Raw genomic sequence first — 13,615 nt, forward strand, 5'->3', positions numbered from 1 at the left:
ATTTGAGTTTGCTTTTAGCTGTAAATTCATTTATTTTAATTAGTTTTAGGTTACATTTTTCATAGGTTTAAGTTTTAGCACATAGTTCATAGGCTCAATAAATTCAACTAGCCGTAAACATTAGTAATTAGCATATAAATCTATGTCTTACATTTTTAGTCTTTTTGCGTCACAAGTCCTGTCCAACAAGTGTTTTCGTGTATTTTTGTCACAAATTGTGTCCAACAAAGTAATTTCTCCGTTTTGTCTTTCTACGTCTGCTGTCTAACAATGCTGAATTCTATACTGTTTACGTGTTTCTGCTATTCTTCATATCTGCGGCGACGGTTGTCGACACTCATCAGTTGGTACTTCTGGCCCCACAGAGAAATTTTTGGGTGATAGGGTACCGTCCTGAACATTCCCCGACCCGTATTGCTCCGTGTCCTCACGAGCAGTATCCGCCACTTCAAGGACGGCCAATTTCACAACTGGACGCCGTAGAATGCCTGTAGATGTTTTGACGTTGGCACTTCGACATCTGCCATCCCTGCCAGGGAACACTCGCAGAATGCGACCTCTGATCCACCCATTCCGAAGTCGGTCATCTACGATCATCACCAAATCTCCGGCCTCCACCGGTTTGGTGTCTGCGAACCATTTGGTTCGTTTGGTAATGGTGGGAAGATATTCCCTTATCCAGCGCGTCCAGAACTGGTCCAAGAGCCGCTGATATAAGAACCAGTTGGAACGCAATGATAGCTTATCGTTGATCAGTTCGGATGAAGGTTGATTCACTCCGCTAGTGCTTAACAAGAGGAAACAGTTTGGCGTTAGCGACTCGTGTTCCTCAGTCTCGAGGGGCATGTAGGTCAATGGCCTCGAGTTCACCACAGATTCTGCTTCGACCAGCAATGTAACCAAAGTTTCTTCGTTTGGCTTACGCTCAACAGACAGCGCAGCTAAAGCACATTTTACGGACCGAACCATACGTTCCCAAGACCCCCCATGTACGTTGAAGCTGGTGGGTTGAACCGCCATTGAGTCGTAGTATTGGTGAACATTGAGGCCAAATCGTTGTTAATACCTTTTATCTGCTCCCTTAATTCGCCGCTGACTCCGACAAAGTTGGTTCCCCGATCACTATATATCTCCGAAGGTGCCCCTCTCCGTGCTACGAATTAAGCATATGCGGTATTTCGAAAAATTTCGTTTCAGGTGGTTCGAAACGAAATTCCGCGGAATTTCGCGGAATTTAAGAATGGCGAAATCTGATTTCTTGATTTCGTTTCGTTTCGTAAAATTACAAAAATTTCGCTTGAAAAAACTAGCTTCTAACGAAATTTAACGGAATTCCGCGGAATTTCGAAACAAATTTAAACTAATCCATACTTTATATTATAAAAAATTTTGGCTGCGCCGCTGAACAGAATCGTTAAGTTGTTTTCAAAACTTTAGGTCATACAATTTTTCTTATCAACGCTTACTACATAACCCCGTTCTTAGTCGATAAATACGTAAGTAGTTTTCTTCTATAGAACGTCTTCAGTGTTTCCATGATTTAAATTTTGTGATATTTTTTTACTATTTTCACAATATGAATGCGGAATCGATCGTGTTGCTGCTGGTCATGGGACGGCAGCTAGTCCGGGAGAACGCGAAATGAAAAAAATCTACCTCGCGTAGCAGAAATTTGTTTAACCAGTGTGCAATCGACCGTGTTGATGCTGATCACGCCAGCTAGTGTGGGAGAACGCGAAGTGATAAAACTTATGTCTGCATCGAAGAGCACAAAATTATTTAGTACACAATCGATCGTGTTGTAGAAGATTATTAAACGAAGCACATTGATCTTGCGTTGGATTGATTTGAAACACAGTTTTCGTCTTCTTGTTTTCAAAATAATTTCGTTTACAATAAATATTTTGTCGATTATCAAGGGGTTTCACATGAATTACCTTCTCAACCAACGGTTCCTTTTCCGTAGCGCTCACGGAGATGCAGAACATTCCTCGGTCTCTTAAAACAATGAGTGTTAAACTAATTTTCCTCTCCTAATCCTAAATTGACTATAAGCACGTGACCAGCATCGTTATTGGTCATGAATTGGAAACTCCGAAGCAAGTGTACAATAAGAATAACTTTTTGTATCACAAGAATATTATTTAATTGGCATATTTGCTGTTTCTCGGCCAATCATAATTAGCAACTATGATGTGTACAGTTAATTAAGCTAATAAGCTCTTCTTTGACTATTTGCACAATATGTGAGGAACATTGCAAATTTGCAAAAAAAAATTCAGAGCGGGTTGAAAGATCATTAAAATTACTGAGAATTACTTATGATTACTTATGATTGCTTTCAGCACATACTGACCATAACAGCTGTTCTCATATGCCAAGGACACACACACAATAGCTCAGTTTGTCGAGCTGATTGTATATAAGACTATGCTGCCGCTAACCGCTGCGCTAGTCGAGCACATCTATATATGGACGCCCATATAGAGATGATTGACGTTTAGCGCTCGCACACTAATGTGCAATTCGTCTTGGGTAAAAACATAGTGCTGTCCAATGAGAACTCGAAGTAGCTCGAAGTTTCTCCCTGTCCTGCTCATGCCCATTTGTTGGCAAAAAAGAATGAGCAGGACGGGAACAACTTCGAGCTACTTCGAGCTGCTCATTGGACAGCACTCATGTTTGTTTTCCTTCTGCTCATTACCTCAAAAATGATCGGGTCATCACAATGATTTCAAAAGAGTCAAAAAATATATGGAAATATACTCATTTTTACCTAATCTTTGCTGAGTTGCACTCACACCTTCGGACGTGAGAATCTCAATACAGATGTGCTCGACTTGCGGTTAGCGGCAGTGTAGACGAAGAATAAGAAGGAATAAATTTTGGCAGATAAGCCCTTTTCAATTGTTGATCTAGTAATATCAATTCTATAACTGCGTATACGCCTGGCAGATGTGAATACATTGCTCTTCAGTTATTATAACTCTTTTGGTCGCAAAATAGTTATTTGACATCGAAAAGTGGAATCAGAATTGCGTACATAATGTAAAACCAATTCAATAAAAAATTCCGCGGAAAAAAAAATCAAAATTTCGTTTCGTTTCGAAAAATTTCGAATTAAATGAACCTTGATTTCGTATCGTTTCGAAGTTTCGAAAAAAATCTATATTTCGTTTCGTTTCGATCCGAATCAACATAGACATTTTAAATTTCGTTTCGTTTCGTTTCGTTAGGAAAAAGTGTGTTATCGCATACCCTTACTACGAATCTCCGTATCGCCATTTTGCAACATTCTGTTGTCAAGCTTGTAACAAGCTCGAGATGTATTGCTCTGATCGTCAAGCAAGTGAAGAGCGCGACCCACCGCTTGACCTCCTGTCTGCCTTGTACGATTAACAGCGGACCAAAGTAGTCAATTCCTACGAAACTGAAAGGTCTCACATAGGGAGTAGCTCGGGCAGCTGGTAAAGGTGCCATCCTTGGAGCTGCTGGAGTCGCCTTGTACACCCTGCACCAATAACAGCGCTTCCGAGTCCTTCGAAATGCCGCCCTCATTTCCGACACGTGGAATTTCTGTCGCATTTCATTAACCGCTGTCTCTGAGTTGATATGGTTGAACCGCCTATGGTACGAATCAACAATCAATGAAGTTACAATATGGTCCTTTGGCAGCACTACGGGATACTTGTACTCGAAAGATGCTTCAGGATAGCCGGCAATCCGACCCTCCATTCGAACAACTCCGCGGTCGTCTAGAAAAGGCGATAACTTGTACAGTTTACTTGTCCTATCCAGGCGTTGGCGTTGATGCGGAGGTAACTGTTAATTTTTAGTCATCGTGGTTATTTCTTCTCCAAAGGCTTCGACCTGGGCTAATCTGCAAATTGTGCGCTCTGCGTATTGAAGTTCGTCTCGAGATAGTATTGGCGATGTATTAGTAATCTCATTGCGCCTCTTCCGCTTCAGTTGTTCGACGAATCGGTGAACGTATGCAACCGTTTGCAAACAGCGTTCCCACTTTAAAAATCAGGAGAACTGCACTATTTGTTCTTTTACGCTTGTTAGGTGAACGTGTTCCTCTGTGGTATGACAAGGAAATGTTGTAGATTGGGGCCAGGAATCTAAAGTTTCGTACAAGAAGCTTGGACCCCGAAACCAACGGTGATGGATGTTGATTTGTAGGCCTTCCTTCCACTTGGTAGCATCATCGGCGACATTCAAGCGAGAGGGAACGTGATGCCATTCTTCTACCTTTGGATGAGTCCAAAATTTCCGACACCCGACACGCTACGAATTGCAGCCAGGATAGAACAGTGGAAGAATCACTCCAGAAGAACCGTTGATGAATGCGAAGAGTATGGTTCTCTGCCACAGACTTCGCCAATCTGGATCCTAGCAATGCCGCTTGTAGCTCGAGACGGGGTATTGATAGAGGTTTCAACGGCGACACTTTAGTTTTAGAAGACACCAGAACACAGCGCACTTGGCTTTGATTTACGATCTGGAAGTATGCCGCAGTCACATATGCTTCCTCGTCGACAAAAACATGTAGTTCCAGAGTATTGAAGCTTTCTGCAAGATATCCAGGGAAGTAGCATCTTGATATGCAAATTGCGTCCAGTTGTTCTAATAGACGGATCCACCGATGCCATTCCTGGAACATTTCGTTTAATATTTCTCGGTCCCAATCAATTTTTGCACGCCACACGTTTTGTATGAGAATTTTCCCGTGCACCACAACAAGCAACACCAAAGGTGATCAAAAATGCTCATGACCACTCTTAGTAATTGGCGTTTTGTGGGTATACGTTGTTCCTGCATTAATGGCATCAACTCTCCCCGGAAAAGAATACTGAAAGCGAATTCATTTGAATCAGGATACCAACTCATTCCTAGAACACGTTCTGAAGGTGAAGATGTATGCGCTTTGAAGCACTTCACTGTTTCTTCCGCGGATTCCCCGACTCGTGATAGAACTTTTTTAGAGCTAGACATCCAGTTTCGTAGGTGATTGGTGAAACACAGCTTTTGCATGGACCATTTTTACCTGCAAAGCCAGATTAATGGCCTCTTCTGGAGTGTCTAGGCTGTCCAAGTAATCGTCCACGTAGTGGTTGTGGATGATAGCTACAGCTGCTTTAGGGAACTCGGACTCGAAATCTTTAGCATTTCGATTCTTAATAAACTGCGCAGCAGAGGGCGAGCATGTCACACCAAACGTAGCGACATCCATGACGTACGTATCCGGTGATTTGGAGGGGTCGCTCCGGAACAAGAACCGTTGTGCTTGCCGGTCTTCTGGTCTTATCTGGAACTGATGAAACATTTGTTGTATATCACCACTAATGGCGACTTGCCGTTGTCGGTATCTGGAGAGAACTGATGGAAGGGACGTCAGCAAATCTGGCCCTGCGAGTAAAACGGAATTTAGCGATTCACCCCGTACCGTCGCAGCTGCGTCCCAGATCATGCGGACTTTCCCTGGTTTTCTAGGATGTACCACTACCCCTAGTGGAAGATACCACACCCTTTTAGGATCCGATGAATACAATTCTTCATTCGTAATTTTGTGTGCGAATCCTTTCTCCTGATATTCATCCATTTGTTGCTTGAGATTTTCGAAAAGGATCTCAAACGACTCTCTGCCATGGGCTTGCTGTCTGGAAAGTCGATGTAATCATGTTTCCACAATAGTCCTGTCTGAAATCTTCCGGATGGCAATCGCGAAGTAGTTTCTTCCAGAATTTTCCTTGAACGCATTTCATCGGAGCCTTCCAGCAATGGTACTATGGCAACGCCAACGTTTTCTATCGAAAAAAAGTCCTTCACTAGATCATGTAATTCATCGTCAGCACTGCGAACTTCTTGGTAGAGATGGATGTGACACTGTTTCATTGAGAAATCTTCGTCAGAAATGGGACCGTAAACAGTCCAACCCAGTCGAGTTTTTGCGGCAGCCGGTTGGCCTATCCTACCTTCCCGAATTTTAAGTGGAATTTTTAGATTCACGTTGTCCAAGCCAATGAGGATAGTTGGAGTTGCGTTGCAATATCCTTCGATGGGTAGACCGCGAAGATAAGGAAATCGATTAGATAGCTGGTCAACTGACAAACTTTGCGAGGGAAGGCGCAGCTTTTCGACGGTGTGTATGGCTTTCAGTACATGTCGCTTATCAGCTCCACGGCCTGAGATTTCGAGACGTATTAGCTGAGAATTGTCCTCGGAACGTTCCACATCATTGGTCCACTGCAAACAAAGCGGATACACCTTGCCTGTCACTCCTAACTCACGAGCGACTGTCGCCTCGACCAGTGTTGATGAAGACCCTTCGTCCAAAAATGCAAAGGTGTGGATAGATCTATTGTTTCCGACGAGCGTCACTGGGACGATGCGAAATAACGCAGCGACTTTTAGGGCGTTATGAACATTATTTCGTTTGTTCACTTTCGGAGACTCAATTGGTACTACAGACTCTGGCTTGCCTGGGTGCAATAGTTTGGGGTGCCGTTCTTTTCATACAACCATTCCACACATCGTCGCCTTACAAGGAATCTTCTCATACGCTACTAGGCACCGTCTACATACATGGTTCTCTTGCGTCCGCTTCCAACGGTTCTTAAAAGTGTAGTTCTTGAACACGACACAATCCCGAACTTTGCGTCCAGGCTTGCAACAAATCGTGCACGGCTTCGGCTGGATATGCTTGTCTCCGCAATAGCTGGGCTGACGCCGTTTGTCGGCAACCTCCTATGGATAACCGGTTGAATGGGTGTTAACGTACAACTTCTCTTTCGTCTTCTGTTTGCCGGAATAAGAACGAGGCTCTTCAAGCAGTGGAAAGGGTGTAACATCACTTGCAGCTACCACTTGTTGCGCCATGTAGTTCCCAAATACGCCTAGATCAACCACAGGAAACTTTTGCTTGAAGAGGGCCCAATCTAGTCTCAAATTCGCCGGAAGTTTATTCACTAACTCTTGGAGTAAAGCTGGTTAGAGAAGTGGGCCTCCTGTCCAGCAGCGCGAAGATGACCGCAAAGATTCGGACAGACAAGTCCAAAAGATATTAAGGATTCTAGCTTATCTGGTTTTGGAGACGGTGTAGTACGAACTTTTTGCAATAGAGAATTGATGACTAGATCGGATCGTCCGTAGAGTGTATACAACGTAGCAATGATCATGGGAACCGATGAGGGCTCCAACAGAAAACTACGTACTGCTTCTAGTGCATTTCCTTTAAGACTCCGTTGTAATCGCATCAAATTTTCCCCATGAGAGAAACCACATAACTGAGTCGTGTTCTGATAGCAACTTATGAACAACGGCCACTCGACTGGATCGCCCGAAAAGATGGGAAGTTCTCTGGAAACGATGTGTCTGGCAGCGATTTGTTGAGCATTGGGAGCTTTAATCCAAGATGGAGTCATTGGCGCGGGGACAAACAAGTCACCAGGCGGAAGTATTGTCGATGCACCGTGGTTGACTGCAACTGATGATACAATGGGTAACGAATTGCTTTGGATTGTTCGCACATCGGACGGTATCAGCAAACCGGACGACGACGCAGGAAGGCAGTCAGCAAAATGCACAGAGGGCAGTTGTATTTCGAACGTATGGGGTACTTTTGTGTGTTGGTAGAAAACAGATGGATTGTTTGGGGGGTCTGCATGGTTCAGTCGAGAAAATACGAGTGTGTTGAATGAAAGATGATACTTTTAGTATGTCAAATGTTCCATTGTTTTGCAATGGTCTAGTTCATAATGCAATCTGATCAGAGCACGTTTGACTAACCGAAGTAATAGCTGCAGATACACGGTGTCCAGTGGAGCGAGGATCTGCTGCTGCATTGTACATTCCCCATTATCCATGCTATGCTGTACCAACGATTCGCGCGCTGGCTACGAATTCTGGATAGTAGCACCCACCGAAACTGGATTCTGTTGAGCAGGACGCAACTGTACTCCACAAAACTTGCGTTGAATTTCTTGCAAATCCACCGCGTATCGAGCTTTCGGAAGAGGTTTCAGTGTTGCTGGCGGATCCCAAGCTAGACTCCAGTCCAACGGATCTTGAACTTCGAGCAATGCTTGTTGTTGACAACTCGATTGCTGAGAATGCCACCTAGGTTCTTCTTGAGTAAGCGGCTGACTCGGATTGAGACCAAAGGTAAACTCCGCTTGTTTACCGGACATTGGTGTCGAATTTGCCGCTACTGTCGTGGGCACTGACTGTCTTGGCTTGTGGACTGTCCCTGTTTGTGATGATGGACCGGCGGGGATTTCATTGCACCCGATGCCAGAGCCGATGGGATCGTCCTGAAGCCACTGTTGAACTATCTGTACACCTGACAGCGAACGACGACTTCTTACACTGTTTACTTCTTCTTCTTCGTCTAACTGAGCCTGCATCAGTTCGAACTTTTTCGCTAGATACTCCTTCTCCCTTCTAAGCTTTTCTTCCGCAGCCTTCTCTTGGAGTGTATTCTCCTCTTCAAGACGCTGCATGTCTAGACGGATCTTTGCGCGAGCATTCGAGTTAGTCGATCTTCTTGAAAGCGATCGTGCCGGACGAACATTGCGTTCAAAACATTGAACACACATATCACACTGCCCATCAACTGAACGACCAACTGCAGCGCAGTCGTTATGCATACATTGCAAACACTCACGGTACCTTTTTATCATTTCTTCGGGGTTGAATGGTCGGCCGCACAAACAATTGTGTCTGTTTTCCATTGTGTTTAATAAAACCACGTGGCGTGATGTAAAGCCTCCTAGAGCAACCCCGTCTTTGTAGATAAAAATCTAAAAGTTTTGTTGCGACAGGTGATGAGATTTCGGACCATCCGTTTAGCAAAACTCTTCTTCTGTTGATTTGAGTTTGCTTTTAGCTGTAAATTCATTTATTTTAATTAGTTTTAGGTTACATTTTTCATAGGTTTAAGTTTTAGCACATAGTTCATAGGCTCAATAAATTCAACTAGCCGTAAACATTAGTAATTAGCATATAAATCTATGTCTTACATTTTTAGTCTTTTTGCGTCACAAGTCCTGTCCAACAAGTGTTTTCGTGTATTTTTGTCACAAATTGTGTCCAACAAAGTAATTTCTCCGTTTTGTCTTTCTACGTCTGCTGTCTAACAATGCTGAATTCTATACTGTTTACGTGTTTCTGCTATTCTTCATATCTGCGGCGACGGTTGTCGACACTCATCAGTTGGTACTTCTGGCCCCACAGAGAAATTTTTGGGTGATAGGGTACCGTCCTGAACAGTTATACTTAGAGCAATGTACCCTTGGACAAAAATATAACCCTACTCAAGCGTTATGAGTACATTCAAAATTATGGAAGAAATTTTGCTTCTAAAGAAAGTTATGAACAAATTAGTCAAATGACATGCAGATGACATTTTACAAGCCTGGTCCCATGACATCGATATGACATTTCCCGTCACTGTCCGCAAGTAGGCCCCACCAAAGCGACCGTGTGCCGCTCAAAACGCACAAACCCAAGTCCTGGTGCTAGGTAGGACGCTAAACAGCCCTGACACGACGGCCCTCCGGAGACAGGAGGTTTGCGCAGGCCCAATAAGCCGCCTGGAAAACCAATCATTACGAACAATATAAGAGATAATGCGACTCGATATAATCGACAAAGACCTTGGCGACGAATACAGGATCACGATTGGAAGCTTGGAACATGAAACTGCAAGTCGCTAGGATTCGTAGGTTGCGACAGGATGATTTACGATGAATTACATCCCCGCAACTGCGACGTCGTGGCGCTACAGGAGATTTGCTGGACAGGACAGAAAGTGTGAAAAAGCGGGCATCGAGCGGCTACCTTCTACCAAAGCTGTGGCACCACCAACGAGCTGGGAACCGGCTTCATAGTGCTGGGCAAGATGCACCAACGCGTGATTGGGTGGCAGCCAATCAACGCAAGGATGTGCAAGCTGAGGATAAAAGGCCGTTTCTTCAACTATAGCATCATCAACGTGCACTGCCCACATGAAGGGAGACCCGACGACGAGAAAGAAGCGTTCTATCCGACAATACTAGCGCGATATTAGCACAATGTAAACATGAACTGTCTTCGCTAATAAGCGTTTACATTATGCTAATTTTACGCTAGTATTGTCGGATAGTGCATTGTCCGCTAGAACTAGCGGATTTTTGGGAAACCTGGGTATTAAGCGAATACATCCCAGAATTCGGGAAATCGCGGAATATTTTATTCTGGGACATTCTGGAAGGAATATTCTAGATCAGACATGTTCATACATGTTCAGACATGTTCATACATGTTCATACAATTTAATCATTTTAATGCAAAACAACTTCACATAAACTACGACGGCGAATAAAGATTTCATGACAAAATAGGCTCTCCATAAAAATTATATTATAGAGAAGTGTAATGATGATTGTGGGCAAATCCGTTAATTTTTCTAATCCTATGGCACTATTGATGATTAGGTTCACTGTTCAATTTGGAATTTAAAAAAAATCTCAGCTAATCAAACCTGTTCGACTGATATATTTATAATTTAAATTTTTGTTTTGAATGCATTCCGATAATCAACCAACGGATGTTTTAATAATTGTGTAGCCATTAGCAGTGATTGAAAGAGTCTCATTCAGAACGCGACTGTTTCCACAAAACATTTTAATCGCGATTACTCCTACGGATTTGTCATGCTAATCCGTCTCGTCACAATAACTATGGTGTACTGCCGCGGGATCGTGACAACAGCACCACCACTAATTATCCGGCGTTGTTGTTTGTTGATTTTTCAATTCGAACTAATCTCAATCGCTACGGAATGAAATGCCACGCATATATTAATTAATCTCGCTCGGATACTGAGCCGCTCCTCAGGTCCTCGCCATGGCCACAACAAAATGACATTTGCTGCCAATTGCCTGAGGTTTCCCGGAATGTAGTTGTTTGTAGAGTCGAGTTAGGTCTCTGAAACTACGATTGGATTGGTTAGCCGTTTAATGTATTCATGAGCGATATTGAAAATTAATAATTAATTAATTGCTGCTTGGTTGCGCTCAGCTGTTGACGACTAAATAGCAATTTCAAGCTCTCATGCACTTGAACTGTCACTAGTCATCACCACATAGCGAGTAAACTGTCAATTATCAGTATTTTGGCGCATAATTTTCCAAGCAGCTCTTGCTATTCGCAAATTGAACATTTGTTTCAATCAGTGTTTGAAGTTTGATTGAAAATAAATTACGCGGAAGTAATGATTCACTGTCACCTAAGTTTCAATCAGTCAAACAAATTCTACCCTAATGTACCAAGTTGTGATGTACAGGGTTCGTGAAGTTAGAAAATTAGCATCATACGGTCTTATAGCAGACTCTAGTCTTCACATTTTATCACTATCTGCAGTTTCTGTTGCGCAATGTGTCATGACCTTTTTTATTTGGCGTCAATAGTAAACACTATAATTTGAGGCTTTTATCAGTCAAGCGAAAAATATCATTTGAAAAAAATGCCAGGCAGCCTCAAATATTACAAAATTTTTATTTCTTTATATCGCCTTATTGAAAGGTCACAAGGTTTTTATGGAATGTTTGTCCAAAAACTTTCAATTCGTGTATGATAACGGATAGACTGTGATTGCGACATTGTGGGAGGTTATCTAGAAAGCAATTCCAGAGTCAAAACCAGGTTTTACTACAGACCAGAATTTCTTGTAAGTTCTCAACAATTCCTTGTGAATTACCCTCGGACATTTTTTCGTAAATATCTTGAATATTTCTTTTTTTCTCAAAAAAAAATCAAAAATGCTTCCAGAACTTCCAATAGAAACTCTTTCTAAAATTATTTCAGGTATTCCTTCGGATACTTTTTTAATTTTCATTCCTCTGAAATTTCTCCAGTAATTCCTCCGGAATACCTAGCAACAATTCTTTTCGCAATTCTAGGCCAAAATTTCAGAAATTTCCTCAGGTGCTTCCGACCAATTCCTAAAGGAACTCATTCAATAATAATTCTTTCGGAATTTCCTCTGAGTATTTCTGCAGAGAATTTTACGGAAACTGCTTCGAAGATAAACCCAGAATTTCCTTTAGGAATTCCCTAAGACATTCCTTTCAAAATTGAATGCAGAAAAATTAGAAAATTTATTCGGAGTTCCTCTTTGCGATCTTTTGGGTATTTGTTCGGAAATTTATAAAGCAATTTCTTCGGGATATGTTTCAGATATTCGTTTGAGAACTCCACCACGAATTCACTCCTGGAATAATTGAGAAAATTACGCCAGGAAGTCACCCAGGGATTAATTTGGAAAATTCTCTGGAAAGGCCTTTTAAATTTCTCCGGAAACTCCTTAGAAACTTCCTCCAGGAAATCATTTTAGCAAAACCATACGAAATTCCCGCAGGAATTATTATTCCAGAATTTCAGTTGGGAGAGTTTTTTCGGAAATTTATTAAAGATTGGAAATACTAAAGGAATTTCTAGCGAAAATTTATAATGTATTTCCAGATGAAATTTCTGAAAGAAATCTCAAAGTAATTTCCGAATAGAGGAGGAATTTTTGAAGGAATTCCTGAAAGAATTCGAAAGATTCCTGCCTTCCTTTACTTCCAATACGATGAATTTTCGTATCGACAAGTACGTATTTCGTTCTCTACTTGAAAACTTCTTCAGTGTTTTGATTTTGAAAAAGCAGAAAATGAAATACAGTCAAACCTCCATGAGTCGATAATGAAGGGACCAACGACTCATGGAAATATCGAGATGTGGAATAGAAAATTCTGGGGAAGCTGTTTGAAGGGACCATCATAGTAGCCCAGAAAATAATTTTTAACATGGAAAACTTGCTTTTATGAGTCGATATCGAGTCATAGAATATCGATTCATGGAGGTTTGACTGTACATATATGTAGATACATAAATTCATCAAAAATAGTCCTTTGAAAAAAGAAGTTCTGAAGAAATTCCAAGAATTTCTTCCAAGAGCTTCCGAAGCTTCAAAGAAATTCCTGAAGTAATTGCCGAAGCAATTTCTTAGCAAAAATTTGGAGGGATTCCCAAAACAATTTTCAAAAGAAATCATGAAGAAATTTCCAAAGAAGCTCTCATAAAAGAATTTCGAAAGAATTTTCCGTAAGAATTCGGATCAAATTTCCGAATGAATTTCTAAAAGAATTTACGAAGAAAGACAGAAGCTGTACGACCGTAATCAGTTCAAATTCAATTTTATTGGCATATCGGTCTCGATGCTGCTCGTATAGAGGAAGGTGAGCAGCGTGTGTGCGAAAGCAGATGGGAAAGAAACAGAATCCGAATGTTAAAGATGCAAGTATTTCTTAAGGATTTTTTTAAAAGTTTTCCTATAGGAAGTTTTGAAGGAATTGCTTAGGGAAATTCTATGGAAATTCCAAGAATTTGTTCATTGAATATTTGAAGAAATATCTTGGCTTGGTGTATTTCCAAAATAATTTTTGGATCTAGCGCCGAAGTAATTTCCTGAGAATTTGCCGAAAGAATCTTTGGAGTAATACCCAAAGGAATTCTTGGATAAATGTACAGAGAAATTCAAGAATTTCGGAAATTTCTTCAGGAGATCCTTCATAAATTCATGGAATTA

General features: G+C 41.7%; 1 protein-coding gene across 1 annotated transcript; it reads right to left on the minus strand.

The window, feature by feature from the left end:
* Positions 1 to 309: 309 nt before the first annotated feature.
* LOC134209692 (uncharacterized) lies at positions 310 to 1,020 on the minus strand. The gene has a single exon (XM_062685703.1). The coding sequence runs from the start codon at positions 1,018 to 1,020 to the stop codon at positions 310 to 312; it is 711 nt and encodes a 236-aa protein (XP_062541687.1).
* Between the last annotated feature and the right edge of the window lie 12,595 nt (positions 1,021 to 13,615).

This window comes from Armigeres subalbatus, chromosome 2 (assembly GCF_024139115.2).
Source record: "Armigeres subalbatus isolate Guangzhou_Male chromosome 2, GZ_Asu_2, whole genome shotgun sequence".
Lineage (NCBI taxonomy): Eukaryota > Metazoa > Arthropoda > Insecta > Diptera > Culicidae > Armigeres > Armigeres subalbatus.

What these genes read in the sequence shown, in the direction of transcription:
- LOC134209692 (XM_062685703.1), bottom strand. Translation starts at nt 1,020, where the DNA reads ATGGCGGTTCAACCCACCAGCTTCAACGTACATGGGGGGTCTTGGGAA.